The sequence below is a fragment of the Primulina eburnea genome, chromosome 2 (assembly GCF_022965805.1).
Source record: "Primulina eburnea isolate SZY01 chromosome 2, ASM2296580v1, whole genome shotgun sequence".
NCBI lineage: Eukaryota > Viridiplantae > Streptophyta > Magnoliopsida > Lamiales > Gesneriaceae > Primulina > Primulina eburnea.
This window is the reverse complement of record NC_133102.1, coordinates 9,391,587-9,411,752: the sequence shown is the minus strand read 5'-3', so window position 1 is coordinate 9,411,752 and position 20,166 is coordinate 9,391,587. Positions and strand designations below refer to the sequence as shown.

At 34.9% G+C, this 20,166-nt stretch overlaps 2 protein-coding genes across 11 annotated transcripts; both read left to right on the top strand.

The window, feature by feature from the left end:
- The first annotated feature begins 720 nt into the window (after window positions 1–720).
- On the top strand, window positions 721–11,042 carry LOC140822935 (sucrose nonfermenting 4-like protein). 10 transcript variants are annotated; one of them, XM_073183937.1, is made up of 14 exons: window positions 721–840; window positions 1,126–1,173; window positions 1,455–1,542; window positions 2,055–2,237; window positions 7,231–7,362; window positions 7,490–7,549; window positions 8,026–8,115; window positions 9,177–9,314; window positions 9,390–9,528; window positions 9,630–9,803; window positions 10,079–10,142; window positions 10,247–10,316; window positions 10,635–10,731; window positions 10,842–11,042. In XM_073183937.1, exons 2-14 carry the CDS (start codon window positions 1,160–1,162, stop codon window positions 10,931–10,933), a joined length of 1,341 nt encoding a protein of 446 aa, XP_073040038.1. In that variant the 5' UTR covers window positions 721–840; window positions 1,126–1,159; the 3' UTR covers window positions 10,934–11,042. The 10 variants fall into 10 exon arrangements, 9 of the variants coding, with proteins under 9 accessions (XP_073040038.1, XP_073040033.1, XP_073040039.1 ...); XM_073183932.1 differs by having other exon boundaries at window positions 722–840; window positions 1,126–1,207; XM_073183938.1 differs by lacking the exon at window positions 721–840 and adding an exon at window positions 847–1,029.
- On the top strand, window positions 2,559–4,174 carry LOC140822934 (uncharacterized). The gene is made up of 2 exons (XM_073183929.1): window positions 2,559–3,834; window positions 4,074–4,174. Exons 1-2 carry the CDS (start codon window positions 2,688–2,690, stop codon window positions 4,106–4,108), a joined length of 1,182 nt encoding a protein of 393 aa, XP_073040030.1. The 5' UTR covers window positions 2,559–2,687; the 3' UTR covers window positions 4,109–4,174.
- Window positions 11,043–20,166: the final 9,124 nt, after the last annotated feature.

The window sequence follows — 20,166 nt, the reverse complement described above, 5'->3', positions numbered from 1 at the left end:
AATGGGGAGTGTTGAAATAAGAGTTGAAAATATTGAAAATTAGTGTGTGATGATGTATGTAATAATGTAATAGTTTTAGATTATTTTCAAAAGATTCTATAAATAAGTCTCGTAATTTGTGAAGAAGATACACAATTGAGCGAATAAAATTTTATAAAGTGTGTAATATATTTTGTGAGTTTGTGAATTTATTTTATCGTAAATTTTTATTTTTAACACATACAAATAAATATTTTTTAGGCATATTTTGAGATACACGTCTCTGATTGAATATAAGAAATTTATTGAAAAAGTTGTCTTTTAGAATATTAATATTAATATAAAATCTTAAAAATAAATAATAATAATCCAACATTTTCTTTTCACGATTTCACCAAATATATTTTCACCGTTTATAAACCCTCCAATTAACTTGGAAGCTCAAGAAACAATTTTTATATATGGCTCAAATCAAAAGTTAGAAAACACTTAAAATAAATTTTTACGAACATTACTTTAATATAATAAAATAATGGCTTGTATCGAACGATTTCGAAAACTTGTATAGATCCATGTAGAACCTCCATCTTCAAATATTTTTTAGAAAAAAATCATGATAAATAATTAGGTAGTCTTGTTTTTTATTTTTTATTTTTGTAAAAAAAATATAAATTGTTCTCATTCAAAAAAATATATTTTTTATATTCGTGCTTTCCTTTTATCGAAGAAATGAAGCGTTCACAATTTCATGATATCTCATTATCAATAGTTCCATGAATTTCCACTTTTTTCTTCGTGACACCGACCCGCGTTGTTAATTAATCCTGTCTCTTTTTCGTTCTAAATTTTCTAATGTAAAAGGTACAAACACTCTCCCCGGAAAATTCGAGGAGACCCGCATTAAAAAATTTGTTTTTTCGATTGGTTTCGTACCATTTTTGTTTAATTAATTGATTTGAAGATGGGTTTACCTTAATTTTTGTTTTTGTTTAAGCCGGCGGATTTCGCATTGGACTTGTCTGATTTTCGGACTACAGCTTTGCTACTACTGTACAATTGTTGTAATGCAATAACGTAAAGAAGTTTGATGATTCAGTTCGTAATTTTTTTGGTATAAATATTTTGCATTTTGGTGGGCAATTGCAGATTGCGACACGAGGATGGTGCAAACCCCGTTCACATGGCGTTATGGAGGTCGTGAAGTCTTTCTCTCTGGCTCCTTTAATGGGTATTCATGATATTCCATTGTTTTTCTTGCTGACAAAATTTCACTGAGCTTGTGTTTGTGCTCATGTTTGTGTTTGGGTGTGTGGAGAGAGCTAACTGAGAAACTCAATTGCTGGAAACGGGGAGAAATTTTTATACAATTTGGGCCGAATATAAAGTTTGAAATTTTTTCCCTTTTTGAGGTGATTAGATTACAGCTATTTTGGTTGAATTGTGTGCTGAATTATGTTTTTTTGGTGTGTTTATAGTTGGAGCAAGAGGATACAAATGATTCCAATTGACGGTTCTGCGACTGTTTTCCAGAGAATTATCGATGTTCCACCTGGTTGTTATCAGGTATAAAAGTATTTGCTAGAGCTAATTAGGATTTTAATTTATTGTAACGACGGCAGGGACATTGTTAAGCCAAGTGCCTGTTTTTCAGCCTCTTGGTGTTGTGTGCTCGTGGAGAGGCTTGTGAAGGCTGTTTCGCTCGATGGAGAAGCTGAACTAAGCCTTTTCGTTTAATATGATATATGGTAGACAATATGAATGATGTTTATGGGACGACTATCGATTGATGTCAGATATTAAGTGTGTATAACTTTTTTAATTGCTTGTTTTGTGCAATGTGTGTAATAACATGGCAATTAAACGAAACCAAATTATTTTTTGTTCTGCTTCCCCTTAGACTGAAATATTTTCACTTAGAATTTTCAAAGTTGTAATTTTTCTTGACTGACTTAGTCATTCTGCATTTTTAATTGTATTCAGTGGATTTATAGTTGCTTTAATACTGGAAAATTTCTTGTTTTTTTTTACAAATTATTAAGGAATGTAATTTTCTGGTTCTTAACGTGTCCATGCAGTATAAATTTTTGGTTGATGGCACATGGCAAGTTGATCAGCAGCAAATTTGTGATGTAGATGAGTATGGAACGGTAAACAACATAGTTCTCGTCTGTGGAACAGAGCTCATGATTCCAGACTTTAACGCTGAAGCCTTTCAGCCTAGTACAAGTGGAGCAAATGACAAAGCAATGCTTTCTGTGGTCAGTCTTTTAAATTTTATGCATCCCAGATCATTTTGTTGATATGGTTGAACCACTAAAAGTTTGTGCACTATTCTCGACGGCCAACTGTTGGTATATGATGTAATTGGCCCATACGTCAATGGCCCATTGGCCCATGAACTTGTATTTGACAGTCGCATTTCAGTTTTTAGTCTTTTCTTTGTTTTGTATCACGATTTCTACTCCTATATATAGGAGATTGTACGAACCTCTTTTACTTTAGAGCTGAATAAATATTGGCATCTCATTTTTGTCACAATTGACGGTTATTCGTTTAACATGGTATCAGAGCAACGATCGGGAAATCCTTCTCTTTCCGTCAATTAGCTTGAATTGCAGCTGATTTTGAACTCAATCGATTGAGATTCGTTGAGCGCTGCATTTTTCTCCTTTCACGCTTCCTCCTTGCAGCTCCGAATCAGCAGATCCATGGCCAACAACGCTAATTTCAACGATCCTCTGTTCTTGCATCCATCGGATGCTCCAGGTATGACCATTGTTAGTGAACAATTGACAAGAGTAGAAAATTATGGTGTTTGGAGTCGTGCTATATTGATTGCACTTCGTGCTAAGAATAAGATAGCATTTATCGATGGAACATGTGTAAGACCACCGGCGGGAAATGCTACATTGAATCAGTGGGAAAGATGTAATGCGTTGGTTTTGTCATGGATTATGAACTCTGTTTCGAAAGATATCTTTAGTGGAATTGTATACTCTAGTGATGCTTCCGCGGTTTGGTCAGATTTGAAAGATCAGTTTGACAAAGTGAATGGTTCAAGAATTTTCTCTATTCACCGAGAGCTCGGGAGGTTGACTCAAGGAAACAACACAATTTCAGTGTATTTTTGTAGGATGAAACAGCTGTGGGATGAATATAATTCCTTGGTAATCTTGCCATCGTGTGAATGTGCAGCAGCAAGGAGATATATTGAACATGATCAGCAACACCGGTTGTTGCAATTTTTGATGGGCCTTAAGGAGAGTTATGTGCATGTTCGCAGCCAGATTTTGATGATGATGCCTCTGCCAACAGTTAATCAGGCTTTTTCGTTACTCTCTCAAGAAGAATCTCATCGATCACTGTCCTCAGTTGATCAACCGACTTCTATTTTCTATGCAAAACAAGGAAGAGGCGATGAGCGAAGGAAAGGTGTACTTACATGTGAACATTGTGGATTGAATGGACATGTTAAAGCTTATTGTTTTAAACTGGTAGGCTATCCTCCTGGTCACAGGTTGCATAAACCACAGCAGGGCAAAGGGAACTTTCAACGATTCAGTAGAGATTTTGACAAACCCAAGATGAGGGCTGTGGCTCACAATGTGGCTGGAGAAATCACCGAACCTTCACCAAAGACCAATACAGGGATTAGCTCGAGCTTCACACCAGCTCAATATGCTGAGATATTACAGTTACTTGGGGGTGCCACTCTGCATTCATCAACAACTCCTGCTGCTAAAATTCAGCAAGCATCAGATGCCAATGCTGTTAACAGTAACATGGCTGGACAGTTCCATGAAGGTGCTCCTACAGATTGGATTATTGATACAGGAGCTAATGAGCATATGACTGGTAACTATTCGTTGTTACGTAATGCTAAATCTTTGTGTTTTTCCCCTAGTTCCGTAAGGTTGCCAAATGGTAATCAACTCCTAGTAAATGCAAAAGGGTCTGTGGCCATTTTAGACAACATTCTACTCCATGATGTACTCTATGTTCCCAACTTTCATTTCAACCTCCTATCCGTTTCAAAATTAACCAAATCCCATGATTGCTATGTCACATTCTATCCTCATTATTGTACATTTCAGGACCACAAAAGTGGGAGGATAATTTGGATTGGTAGAGCACGACATGGACTTTACCACCTCTCAACAGCACCATCCCAGCCTTTCCAGCTACCTCAAGCTCGAGCTAAACACCATACAGCATCTAATATACCACAGTGTAATACTTTCATTTCTTGTACCTTGATTTCTCATGACTTGTGGCATCAAAGACTGGGGCATATGCCCCTTTCTCGAATGCATTTGTTACCTTTTCTGTCCAAAAACATAGACTTACCTCATTGTGGGATTTGTCCTAAATCAAAACAAACAAGATTAAGTTTTCCTAAACTTAGTTTGTCTAAAACTTCTCATCTGTTTGAACTGGTACATATGGACATTTGGGGTCCTTTTAGAACACCAACTTACAATGGAGAGAAATATTTTTTAACGATTGTAGATGATTTTTCTAGAGGTACGTGGACGTACCTTATGCAATCCAAATTTGACATTCTTCGACTTCTAAACCAGTTTTTTGTCATGGTTAATACTCAATTCTCCTCGAAAGTTAAAACCATTCGAACCGATAATGCTTCTGATTTCTTTAAACTTGAGTGTGGGCTGTTGTTTACGTCACTTGGCATTTTGCATCAAAGTTCATGTCCATATACTCCTCAACAAAATGGGGTAGTTGAACGAAAACATCCCCATATTCTTGAATTGGCTCGGGCTTTACACTTTCAATCGTCTATTCCTCTTCATTTTTGGGGAGATTGTGTTCTCACCGCCGTTTACATTATAAATCGTACTCCCAGCCCAATTATTGCCAACAAGACTCCTTTTGATGTCATTTTTGGCAAGGCTCCGTCATATGCTCATTTGAGAGTATTTGGTTGCCTTTGTTATGTCACATCCCTGCATGTCCCTCACAAATTCTATCCTTGAGCCACGGCTTGTGTGTTTTTGGGCTATTCCGTTCTTCAAAAGGGATATAAAGTGATGGATCTTGACACCAAGAGATTCTTTGTGTCAAGGGATGTTGTTTTTCATGAGTCTCATTTTCCTTTTGCTGTTAAAACTCATCCAGACCTTACATTTCCAAAATCCACTCCATTCTTTGATTCTTCCCCACTGGAAGGTCAAAACTTGTCTGATGATTCCACCTCTACTTCTGTCCCAGTAACCAACTCTGATAATGTACCCTCAGATACAGCCCACGTACATCCACTTCCATTGAGGAGATCCACTCGGCTTTCTCAGCCACCCATCTGGACAAGGGATTTTTCTTGCCCCACCATATCTCATGCCTATATTAATTCCAGCTGCTATCCCATTTCCAATCATCTCAACTACTCATCATTTTCTTCCTCTTATCAAAGCTTTTTAACTGCACTTTCTGCTGTCACTGAACCACGTTCCTACCATGAGGCTATCTTGGATCCTAGGTGGAAGAATGCAATGGATTTAGAACTGCGGGCTCTCGACTCTAACCATACATGGGATATTGTTGATTTACCACCCTATGCCAAGCCAATTGGATGCCGGTGGGTGTATAAACTGAAATTCTTGCCCAATGGAGATGTTGATAAGTTTAAAGCACGTTTGGTGGCTAAGGGTTATACACAACAAGCTGGAATTGATTTCCATGATACATTCTATCCTACAGCTAAAAGTACTACCATTCGTTGTTTCTTTAGCATAGCAGCCATCCGGGGTTGGAGTTTGTTTCAAATGGATGTTGCCAATGCCTTTCTCCAAGGGGACTTGGATGAGGAAATCTTTATGCAATTACCCCCCGGCTATCACGATCAAGAGCGGACTAAAGTTTGCCGTCTTCGCAAATCCTTGTATGGGCTTGAACAAGCTTCACGACAATGGAATCAAAAGTTTGCTGCTGTGATGAATGACGCAGGCTTTGTACAATCTCAACATGATCATTCCTTATTTACCAATCATGACACTCATACCACTACTCTTCTAGTGGTTTATGTTGATGATATTGTCATCACTGGAAATAATTTGGATGCAATTGCTGTCTTGAAGAAGTTCTTACACTCCAAACTTGAGCTTCGTGACCTTGGCCTTCTGAAATATTTTTTGGGGATTGAAATAGCACGTTCCACCAGTGGCATTCTCCTAAACCAACGCAAATATGTTTTGGATCTTCTTGCGGATGTCGGGGTTTTGGGTGCCAAACCTTTTGATACACCCACTGAGCAACACCAGAAGCTTACCTCCCATGCCTTCGATCTCTTACTTCCTCCTTCATCCGCCAACACTTCAGATGGTTTACTCGCTGATCCAGATTCATACAAACGATTGGTTGGACGGCTGATATATCTCACCATTACTCGACCCGATATATGTTATGCAGTTCAACGGTTGAGTCAATTTATGCACTCACCTAAACACTCACATATGGCTGCTGCCATGCGCGTTGTTAAATATCTCAAAGGTTCTCCTGGTATGGGCATCTTCCTATCTGCTCACAGTGCCTTGAGGTTGTCAGCTTATTGTGACTCGGATTGGGCTTCCTGCCCCATGTCTCGTCGATCGTTAACAGGTTACTGTCTTAAATTAGGTGATTCTCTAGTGTCATGGCGCACTAAAAAACAAAGCACCGTTTCACGATCTTCGGCCGAAGCCGAGTATAGGGCCATGGCTACCACCTCGTGCGAGATAATTTGGATCCAAGGTTTGTTATCTGATATGGGAGTTTTACTTATAGAACCTGCAACGTTGTATTGTGATAATCGTGCTGCCTTACACATTGCTGCGAATCCTATGTTTCATGATCGCACGAAGCACATCGATATCGATTGTCACCTTATTCGTGACAAGATCAAAGCTGGTTGCTTTCGCACTGCACATGTGGCCTCCTCGCATCAACTTGCTGATATTTTTACCAAAGGCTTAGGCACTGATCAACATCGGTTTTTATTGTCCAAGCTTGGTGTCCAGAATCTATTCCAAGCTTGAAGGGGGCGTGTTGGTATATGATGTAATTGGCCCATACGTCAATGGCCCATTGGCCCATGAACTTGTATTTGACATTTCAGTTTTTAGTCTTTTCTTTGTTTTGTATCACGATTTCTACTCCTATATATAGGAGATTGTACGAACCTCTTTTACTTTAGAGCTGAATAAATATTGGCATCTCATTTTTGTCACAATTGACGGTTATTCGTTTAACACCAACCAGGGTTCTTCTGGCAATCTCTCTATTGAACCAGCTTTGCAATTATCAGATGCTGATATGGATATTCTTCGCCAAGTTCTATCCATGCATCTGTTATCTGCTGCAGTTTATGAGCTAATCCCGAACTCAGGCAAGGTTTGAATGCCTTTGGCTTTTTCTTTGGAATAATTTTTTTGCACTAAATTGCTTTGACTTCTACTACGCCTTTTATAATTTTTCTGCATTACAGTTTTCAATTTAGTGATATTTCTTTGAAGTCTAGGTCCTTTTATTGGATGTTGAAGTGGATGTGAAACAAGCCTTCCATGTTATGTATGATGAGGTATTGGCTTTTGGAGATTTTATATGGGATATGCTATCTTCCCGAAGTTTGAAGATGCTTCCATGATATTTTCATGCCTTAGCCACAAACCTAATGTTACTTTAAAATGGCAGACTAATTTAGTTAAAACTTTTGAAAACTATTTAACTGGGCCTCACACTGCGCGTGGCAAACTATCAGTACATCTTTATTTCATTTGGCTATCTTGTCTAAATTTTGAGTTACCACAAGAGAATAATATCCATTCTCCCTTTTTCTCTCTCTCATTCTCTGGATCCATGTGTGTGAGTGGGGTTCCTTGATCACTAGGTGAAACAAATTTACCAATTTCTTGGATGACCTATTGTTTTACAAAGGCCGGAAATGTTGTTATTTTAGTATGTTGGCCTTGTTGTAACATATAAAGTTTTTTTTAACCATATTTTTGTTACAGGCTTCACGATTTCTTTACGAAGCTGTTTATCAAATTATTTTAGGGGCTCAGAGTTGTGCCTTTGTGGGATGAACATAACAGGCAGGTGGCAGGAATGTTGACGGCTTCAGATTTTATTTTGATCTTACTTCAGGTAGATTTTACACCTAGTACTTGAGAATTAGTTGCGATGGAGGACATATGATCACAATTTCATTGTAGATCTTATGTATTCATATTTGCTATAGTGTTGAAAATTGCGGCTTTTGCTTATGAACTGCAGGACAAAAACAGAAACATGCATTGCTTCGATATCCCCTTTTTTCCATGTCATAGGATTATTCTTGGACAACATGGGATATATTATATATAAATTGAAGTATATCTTGATCTTTAAGATGTTGGAAATATCCGGCCATCGTGAGTGCAGATAATCGGTAATCCAACACCCTTATGAGCTCCTGGAAGCTCATTCATCTGGCCATGAACCAGATCATTTTTATTCTGCAATATTTTTTTTAGTCACTCCCGCTGGATCATGGAGCGAAGTGAAAGGTGAGGTGAGGGGCATCTATATCATCCAGGCATACCAAAAATTATGAATCCCGAAAAAATGGATGTCAAATTTAATTGAATCACTTTATATTATTCATCAGCCTTTTGTTTTTCCTCTCCAGTTCTAGCTTGGAATGGATTCTATACACACACAGCCCAGTTATGGGACATTATTTTAGTCCTGCATGTTGGAGTTTCATTCATTCAATATCCTTTATTAAGTGTTTTGGTCATTATTTCATCATTGTCATGAAACTTGATATTTTGTCATGTTGTGCTTTTGTATCTTTGCTGATGCATTTTTCTTTCCATTTACAATATCTCAATTAACAATATTTTACTCTGACTTTTAGAAATAGTACATGAATTTTTCTCAAGTTTTAACCTCAGATCAGTTGAAAGGTTTTGGATTCTCCTGGTTAAAATTCTTGAATCTTCTAATGGGCATTGGACTTCTACCTTCCTAATATTACCCTGGATGCTGCTGATCCCCCATTTTCTTTAATATACCTGATGCATCCTAGCTAGCAGAAGCCTCATACGTATAACTAGCTTTTCGCCACTAATTGTGCTATTAGGTGTTCTGTACATATTTTGTCATGTCGAACGCTATTTTTAACATCTGTCTTCATGAAAGATGATTTTCCTCCACTCCTGCAGCTTCACAGTAATCGTGCAATTTTTGCCAATGAAGATCTTGGAAGACAAACGGTATCTTCTTGGAAAGGCTGGAAATTTCAACACCACAGAGATGTACTTAGGACTTTGATGCCCCGTGAAAGAATGCCTTTAATCCATGTAAATGTTATTTCAGTTGAAGTTTCATGTGGGTAAATATTTGCTATGTGTTCCCTCCTTATTTGCAACCTACAGGCTGGTCCTGATGAGTCTTTAGCTGACGCTGCTTCAAGAATTATACAGAATAACGTTTCCGCCATTCCAGTTGTACATTTAGTGAATGGATTGTGCCCTTGTTTGTTGCACATAGCATGCCTCTCTGGAGTTTTGAAACGTACGTATCGGGAAGTTAGTGAAAATTCTATTCTTTTGCTAAACTTCTTTGCCTTAACATATGTATACATTTTGACAACTACTGTGATTTTGAAATTCTAGATGTGTGCAGGCATTTGAAGCACCATCTCGGATATCTGACTCTTTTACAGCAACCTGTTGGTTACCTACCACTAGGAACATGGGCAAAGGAATTTTTGAGAACAATGGATCGTCCATTGTTGACGTTGCACCTCAGTGATTCTCTTAATGCTGCTCTTACGATGTTACTAGAAGGTGAAATTAATTTTATTTTTCTGCATTCCTCGTCAATGAAATGGTATTGAGTGCACTTAAGTCATGCCCAAACATTGTTCACTCTGGATATAACAATTCGATTCTCGTTCAAGTAAACCACATCTAGCTCTATGGGAACAGTATTTATGAACAAATATTGTTTTCTTATTCGGCATACTTTCTGACCTCTGCATAAAATATACAATAAATTTTTTATTTTTATTACTGAATACAGTGGATTCCTAACTTGATCATGTGTATCTTTGTAACCGCAGCTCAAATAAGTTCTATACCCATAGTTGATGATGGGGGTAACCTTGTAGATATCTACTCTAGAAGGTAATCCATATGTACTTGAATTGGATTTTCGAACATCATCTCTTTAATTCTCTACACTTTGGTTTCTTGTATTTTTGTTAAAACCATGGTACCATGTAATGCAGTGATATTATCTCCTTAGCAAAGGATAGCATGTATACACATATTCAGCTTAATCATATGACTATATCTCAAGTAAGTCCTAACTTTTCCTATGGGCATTTTAAGATGTTAAGTTCAGTTGTCAATCATCTTAACCATACATTTTCCATTCTTCTTCATAACGAGTTTCCGAAAAAAAATTCAATTCTACATGATGTTTCTCCAATCTCCATGTAGATTTTTAAATGAAATAAAATATATTTTAAAGGCTATTATGTTATGGTCTTGGATTGCATAAAACATGGAAACAATTCTTGCAGTTAACGTTGCCCGACGACTTGCGTTTATAGCAAGTTAGTAACCCTTTCGTCCTCTCTTGATTGCTAATCAGTGGGATTATGAATTGGACAGGCAATAGAAATTACTGCTGATGTGCGTAGAGATCGCCTACAAACATGCACAAGGTTTGATTCCTTGTACAGGGTAATGGAACTTCTATCTGAACCAGGTCGGCGTCTTTTTGTTTCTTCGTTTCTCTAAATTTCAAACGTTAAATTCCTAAAAATGAAGTAATGAAATGATACAAAGTTAAATATACCATTTTTTCCACGCTTTCAGATACACGTCGTGTTATTATAGTCGAGGCGTCCAGCCGACGAGTCGAAGGTGTAATTACGTTGAGGGATGTTTTCCATTTTTTGTCAAGATGAAACTGCTGTATTATGTCAAAGATAGGTGCATTTGCCTGTATTATGGGAGATTAAGCCTGCTTTTGGTCATTTGGTGGGCTACGAAATTGGTTCTAAATTGCAATCATATATATGCATGCCTATGGATATGTATTATGTATATAAAGAATATATTCTTGTTAAAAAATTGAATTAAAAATTTCTGATTTTGTAATAAATTTTTTTTTTTTTTTTGCGTAAATTGAATTTTTCATGAAAAAAAAGAACGAAATAAAAGACTAAATAAAAAGATATATTTTGATAATTTTAAAATTCTGTACAGATATTATTTTATTTTTATTATGACTTAACTGTTTGTGATATCTTGTCTTTACCGAAAATTTAGATTCAAAGAAGGCAAAAACTTGTGTGAGTCGGTCTCACGGATCGTATTTGTGAGACGTGTCTTTTATTTGGGTAATTCACGAAAAAATATTATTTTTTATGCTAAGAGTATTATTTTTTATGGTGTATATCTATAGGGTTGATCCGTCTCACATATTAAGAGACGGTCTCACATGAGATACACTTTTTAAAGAAAGTGTCCCCACGATGATAGTGGATGGTAGAATGTCTTTTGATGTCGTAATATTTGGGAAAACTATAATGTTCATTTCGGATATTTGTCTTTTTTAATTTTATATTAATCGTGTATATTTCAAATTTTAATAATTTAAATATTATTTTTCATATGGAACGCTAATATAACAAAAAAAAAAATTTGCCTATTTATTATTTTATTTTTGATAAGATTAGGAATATTATGTCGGATAACATTTTTTGGTGGATTTGTTTTTAAATTGGATAATTGTCAGTCCCGATAAATTGAAGGTTAAGTGCTCTATGATTCTTAAATAAATTAATTTTACAACGATATGTTAATACATCTCTATGTTTTCAAATTTACTGAAAATGTTAAATTTCAGTCTCTAAATCAATAAAATTGATAATGTCCTCTCTGATACTCCAAAAATTTTGTTATTTCCAAAATTATTTTTAATACTTATTTAATTTTATATCTTGGAACAAAAATAATCAAATAACGATTTTGGATTATTTACTATCAATAATTTTTTTCCTTATAATTAATAATATTATAATCTCATTTTCTATATCTTTTATATTTTTAATTCAATTAATATTTTTTTATAATTAATATTATCATTGTAATTATCGATATTGTTGAAAAATATATTTAAAATGTGTGTATTAAATATTTGAATGTTGAAAATAAGAGTTGTAAATATTGAAAATTAGTGTGTGATGATGTAGGTAATGATGTATTTTATTTTTGGATTACTTGTAAAGATTTCCTATAAATAGATCTCTCATTTGTGAAGAAAATCACAACTGAGTAGAGAGAAAAATATTATAAAGTGTGTAGTTTGGTAAATTTTGAGAGTTTGAGATTTTTACTTTTTACCATAAATTTTTACTTTTTCACAACACGTTATCAGCACGAAGCTGTAAAAGTCCTCCATACTTTTCCAAGCTCCAAACAGAAGAAAAAGGTAACAAAAGTAATAATATTTATTTTACTGTTATTTATATATTGTGTATATATTTAATATATAATATAATGTTATTATTAGAAATAATAAAAATAAATTTTTCGAAAACTTGTTATAATTCCTGGGAGGATGTAAGACGACATCCCACACTCCCGGTAAGAGATACGACAAGTATAAAAGCCTATAAGATTTTTAAACAAAATAAATTATGACACTTTATTATAATAATGTGATATGATATACATAATTATTTAAACATGACTAATATTATATACACCATATTATTACCATAAAATTATACAAATACATACCTTTATTTTTTTTGTACACCAACGGTCATAAACGGTAAAAAACGGCTAGTTTTTGTCCTATAAATATGATCTCACAAACTCTTTCAATCACTCCAACTTTCTCTTCTTCTCTAAAAATTATTCTTCGAAATACCTCGACTTTTTTAGAACAGGTCCCAAATTTTTCGAAGAAAAAAGAAGATGGCTTTCTCAAGGTTATTTTTAATTATTTTGGTTATCATACTCACGAGTCTTGTATTTATCGGAGAATATCCTCCTCATGTGTTTTCTTTATTTTTACAAATGCTTGTACTTGTTGTTTATCCATTACTTTGTATTGCAATATTCATTAACTAATAAAATGCATCGTAATTTTTTTTTAGTACCACCATGTCAAATTTAACAAAGCTCGAATTTGTTGCGCTCGACATCACTGAGAAAAATTATATGCCATGGATTCTCGATGTAGAAATGCATCTTGAGTCATTGGGTCTAAGTGAGACCATAAAAGAAAATGGCATATCGACATCACAAGAAAAGGCAAAAGCCATTATATTTTTGCGTCGACATCTTGACGAGGGATTGAAATGTGAATATTTAATTGAAAAAGATCCCATGGCTTTGTGGCAAGGATTGAAAGAAAGATTTGAACATATAAGAGAAGTTATACTTCCGACCGTCCGTGATAAATGGAATATGTTAAGATTCCAAGATTTTAAGAAAGTCAGTGATTATAATTCAGCGATGTATCGAATAATCTCGCAGCTAAAATTTTGTGGACATGAAGTCACAGAATCGGAAATGCTTGAAAAAACATTTTCCACGTTTCATGCATCAAATATTACTTTACAGCAACAATATAGAGTACGTGGATTTGCGAGATATTCTGAACTCTCGCCTGTCTTCTTGTGACGGAAAAGAACAACGAGCTATTAATGAGAAATCATCCGTCCCGACCCACTGGATCAACAGCATTTCCAGAAGTAAATGCTGTAAGTAAAAATGAATTTAAACCTCAAAACCAAAATCAAATTCAAAGACAAGATTTTGGTCGAGGTCGAGGTCGTGGACGTGGACGTGGAATTGGCCGTGGTCGTGGTCGAGGCCGTGGTTTTGAAAACAATAGAGATAGTTATTTTTATAACTCATCTCCAAAGAGCGTCCCAAACCAACCATTGAAAAGGCATCATGAGAATACAAGTATTAATGAGAATCACTCAAAGAGATATGAAAGTTCTTGTTTCATATGTGGTACTCCAGGACATTGGTCCCGTATTTGTCGAGCCCCTGAGCATCTTTGTAAACTTTATAAAGATTCATTAAAGGGGAAAGAAAAGGAGACCAACTTCACTGAACGCAGTGACCGTTTGAGTAATTCAACTCATTTTGATGCTGGTAATTTTATGAATGATTTCTCTGGAAATGATCAATATGTTGGTGGGATAGAAATGAACAATATTGATGATGTAAATTTTCTCAATGATTTCTCTGAAAATGAACAATATAGTGGTAGATTATAAATGAACAATAATTTATTTTTCATGTATTCATATAATAATGTTTTATTGTATAATTATGATATGTGTTATATTTAAATATATATTGCCAGTAATTTTATTTCATTGCATATTTTTTTGAAGTTCAAAATGGAAAATGCTATGAGCAAAGCTGAAGCTTGCATACCCGATAGTGGTACAACGCACAATATCCTCCGAGATAAAAGATATTTCTTGGAACTAAAACCAACAAAAACAACGGTGAATACAATATCAGGTCCTGTAGACTTGATTAAAGGATGTGGTAAAGCACAATTTTTGTTACCTAATGGTACAAAATTTTTGATCAATGATGCTTTATATTCACCACAATCGAAAAGAAATTTGTTGAGTTTTAATGACATATATTTCCATGGGTATGATACTCAAACAATGAATGAAGGAAATGAGAAATATATGTGTCTTATCACATATAAATCAGGAAAGAAATATGTGATTGAAAAACTACCAATGCTCCCTACTGGATTGCATTATACACATATAAGTCCGATTGAATCAAACATGGTAGTTGATAATTCTTCAATATTAACCAATTGGCATGATCGATTGGGACATCCTGATTCAACAATGATGCGAAGAATTATAGAAAATACACATGGTCATCCGCTGAAAGACCAGAAGATCTTTCAGAATAATAAGTTTCAATGTAAAGCATGTTCTCTTCGAAAACTTAGTATAAGACCATCACCAGCCAAAATCCAAACTGAATCACCAATGTTTCTTGAACGTATTCAGGGTGATATTTGTGGACCAATCCATCCACTATGTGGACCATTCAGATACTTTATGGTATTGATTGATGCCTCCAGCAGATGGTCACATGTATGTTTATTGTCAACTCGAAATGTTGCATTTGCAAGATTACTTGCTCAAATAATAAAATTGAGGAATCAATTTCCCGATTATACAATCAAGAAAATTAGACTGATAATGCTGGTGAATTTACTTCCCAGACTTTCAATGATTATTGTATGTCTATGAGAATCATTGTTGAGCATCCTTTTGCTCATGTACATACATAGAATGGATTGGCTGAATCATTGATTAAACGTCTGCAAATGATTGCTAGACCAATGATTATGAAAACAAAGCTCCCTATTTCTATATGGGGACATGCAATTTTACATGCTGATTCATTAATTCGCATCAGACCAAGTGCATATAAAAAATACTCTCAAATGCAGCTTGCATGGTAAAAAAAATCAGACATTTCTCATCTGAAAATTTTTGGATGTATGGTGTATGTGCCTATTGCACCACCGCAACGAAAGAAAATGGGACCTCAAAGAAAGGTTGGAATTTATATCGGTTATGATAGTCCATCAATCATTCGATATCTTGAACCTCAGACAGGCGACGTGTTCACATCACGTTTTGCTGATTGTCATTTTAATGAGGAAATCTTCTCAATGTTAGGGGGATAACAAAAACATACCGAAAAAGAAATTACATGGTATGTATCATCATTGTTACATCTGGATCTAAGAACAAAACAATGTGAAAAAGATGTACAGTAAATTGTGCACTTGCAAAGAATAGCAAATCAAATACGAGATGCATTTGCAGACACAAAAGGGGTAACTAAATCATATATACATGCTGCAAATGCCCCTGCTCGAATTGAAATTCCGAATAAACAAATTGAAGATACTCATGATGTCATTAAACGTCTGAAGCGTGGAAGGCCAGTCGGTTCCAAGGATAAAACACGATTATCACAAAATAAATAATGATGTTCTTGAAGAAACACATGATGATCACAAAATAGAGAATGATGTTCCTGAAGAAACACATGATGATGAAAATGTTCTGTCAGAACCACAAACTGATGAGAATCATGAAATCTCTATCAATTATATTAATACTGGAAAAATATGGAACCGAAAAGATATAGAAGAAATTGATGATATATTTTCTTATAATGTGGCAATCGACATCATAAATGATAATGAAGATCATGAACCAAAATCTTTTGGTGAATGTAAAAATCGGCAGGATTGGATAAAATGGAAAGAAGCCATCTAGGTTGAATTGGATTCGCTAAATAAACGTAATGTTTTTCGACCTATAGTCCTTACACCTGAAGGTGTAAAACCTGTTGGATACAAATGGTTTTTATTCGAAAGCGAAATGAGAAAAATGAAATAGTAAGATATAAAGCTCGACTTGTTGCACAAGGTTTTTCTCAAAGGCCTGGAATTGATTATGAAGAAACGTATTCTCCCGTGATGGATGCAATTACGTTTCGGTATTTGATTAGCTTGGCAGTATCTGAAAATTTAGAAATTCGTCTTATGGATGTTGTTACAGCTTACTTATATGGATCACTTGATAGTAATATATATATATGAAAATCCCTGAAGGATTTAAGATGCTTGAAGCACAAAGTTCAAAACCCAGAGAATGTTATTCTGTAAAATTACAAAGATCATTATATGGGTTAAAGCAATCCGGTCGAATGTGGTATAATCGACTAAGTGATCACTTGATGAAAAAAGGATATGTAAATAATTCAATATACCCTTGTGTTTTCATTAAGAAAACAACATCCGGATGCGTAATTATTGCTGTATATGTTGATGATTTAAACATAATTGGAACGAATAAGGAAATTCAAGAAGTTGTGTCATACTTGAAGGAAGAATTTGAAATGAAGGATCTTGGAAAAACCAAGCATTGTCTGGGTTTACAAATTGAACAAAAAGAATGTGGAATGTTTGTTCACCAGACAAATTATAGACAAAAGATCCTTAAACGTTTTAATATGGATAAATCAAATCCTTTAAGTACTCCAATGATTGTTAGATCATTAAACATAGAAAAGGATCCATTCCGACCATGTGAAGAAGATGAAGATATTCTTGGTCCAGAAGTACCATATCTAAGTGCTATCGGTGCACTTATGTATCTTACAAATTGTACAAGGCCTGATATATCTTTTGCCGTAAATTTGTTGGCAAGATTTAGTGCATATCCAACAAAGAGACACTGGAACGGAATTAAACATATATTCCGTTATCTACGAGGAACGACAGATTTGAGACTTTTGTATTCAAAAGATGCTAATCCAAGTATAATTGGTTATGCCGATGCTGGATACTTATCTGATCCACACAAGGCACGTTCCCAAACTAGATATGTTTTTACTCGTGGAGGCACTGCAATTTCTTGGCGTTCACAGAAACAAACGCTCGTAACAACTTCATCAAATCATGCCGAAATTATTGCACTACATGAAGCAAGTCGTGAATGTGTGTGGTTAAAATCAATGACCCAACATATTCAAATCTCATGCGGATTATCATTCGACGAGAAGCCTGTGATACTATATGAAGATAATGCTGCATGTGTTGCTCAAATGAAAGAGGGATACATAAAAAGCGACAGAACTAAACATATCCCTCCTAAGTTCTTCGCATTCACCAAGGAGCTAGAGAAGAATAAATGTATTGATGTTCGTCACATTCAATCAAGTGAAAACTCATCAAATCTCTTCACAAAGGCACTTCCTACGACAATATTCAGAAAGCATATATATAATATTGGGATGCGCAATCTTCAAAATTTGTGAAAAATTGTTCATGTCAACATCATGGGGAGTTTACGTGACTGCACTCTTTTTCTTTACTATGGTTTTTATCCCAATGGGTTTTTCTTAGTAAGGTTTTTAACGAGGCAGTATAAAAACACGTAATGAAGACAATCATTATGATCATCATCACAAGGGGGAGTGTTGAAAAATATATTTAAAATGTGTGTATGGAATATTTGAATGTTGAAAATAAGAGTTGTAAATATTGAAAATTAGTGTGTGATGATGTAGGTAATGATGTATTTTATTTTTGGATTATTTGTAAAGATTTCCTATAAATAGATCTCTCATTTGTGAAGAAAATCACAATTGAGTAGAGAAAAAAATATTATAAAGTGTGTAGTTTGGTAAATTTTGAGAGTTTGAGATTTTTACTTTTTACCATAAATTTTTACTTTTTCACAACAGATATGATATTTATTTCTTATCATAAAATTATTATTTTAATAATTCTCATTATTAATAAAGGTATAATACATTTTTATTAGTTATATTAATATCACATTATTATTATTTAAAAAATGATGTGCAACAAGATAAATATTAAATAACACATGATATTTGAAATTTCAAGCCAATAAATATATGAAATTCGAAACTCAGTACAAGATATGTGTTGGTTGCAGAAACACTAGCAATCTTGATTTTGATGATAACAAAACTTATTATTGTGTTTCTAACACATTTACTCAAGTGTGAAGTTGCTACTTCAAATTGGAAGCTGGAACTTCAATTTCGCAAAAGATTGAATTCTGGCGAGGTGCAGTATTTTGAGCATATCTTACAAAACAGAGATCGGAATGACCTAAGGCCAAAACGGTTGGAATGAAATTCAATTATCTACAAGTCATATCTCAGGTCAGTCGGACCAGTTCGAATTTTATCTAAGTCAAACTGCTGATTGAAGTGGAGACAAGACATTTCGAATTCTGCAAACGGTTCAAAACAAGCAGCGTTAGTATTTTGCCCATATTGCTCAGATGTATGATTCAAATGACAATCCGCCAATTCTTATGATCAGAAAACCCAATTTGTAACAAGTCGTATCTCACGTCAGTTGGGCAAAATCGAATGGTATCTAGGCCAAACCGGTTGCTGAATGACCAAACTGATTGCACGAAAACAACAATGAGCATTTATGGTATTTTGATCATATCTCTCAGCTCGCTAATTGGAATGAGGCGATTCAGTGTTGGCAAGATAAGACAATTATCTGCAAATCATCTTCAGAAGTCAAAGTCTGAATCGAAGCTTAAGATGCTGATAAATGGTGATGAAGCTACTGGTTCTGTGCAGCACACCAGTTGAGCTGCGGTTGAGATGCTGACCAGTTTCAACCGCTGACCAGTTCAACCGTTTGATCAGTTTTCAACCACTGATCAGCTGGCCAGTTTGAACCATTGACCAACTAGTTTAAGCTCGAGAAAATGTCCAGCAAGTCGAATTTGACCGTTGCAATTTCAGAAACAGTACAGAAACTTTCCAAACAGTCATATTCTTGTGTCTAACGTATATATCATTGTTGGAGCTTATAAATACAACATCTTGAAGATCAAACAAAAGCTTTGCAAGGGGATTCAAAGCATTGGTAGTTATCATGAAGAAATTTGCTAGTTGAGAGCACAAGCTCTTGTGTGAGGATACATTTGAGATGTACACTTTAAAGGATAAATTCCTCACACACAATCACTCACACATATACAATAGAGTTGAACTTCAAAGTTTAGTTGAGTGAGTCTTTGCACAAAGACATTAAAGATTGTGTTTGTAGTCTTGGCATAAGAGACGTTAAACATTATGCAAATGGTGAGGTTGCGGCCTACAATCGAGAGTGTGCTAGGAGTCAATTAGGCAAGAGATAAGTCCTAAATTGAAATGGGTTTGTACAAAGTGTTGTATAAATCAAAGTCTTCTAGTGGATCCTTCCCAATGGGAATAAGGGGTGACGTAGGAGTTGTTAATCTCGGAACATCCATAAATAGATTTGTGCATATTTATTTATTGCATTTAGTTATCATTTTCGTTGTTTTTTAAAGATGCATTGTTGAAGCATTTTATATGTTTTTCAAATACCAAAATATTGCATACCAACGTTTGATAAAATGTTTCAACTAAAACATTTTTACTCATTCAACTTGAATATATTTAAAATGCTTTACAAAAATCATTAATCGGTTTCTACGAAGTATTATTTCGAGTGTCTTCCGCTTGGTTTGAAAATCAAACTCGGTTTAATTAATCGATGTTCAAATTTTCAAGAACAAGC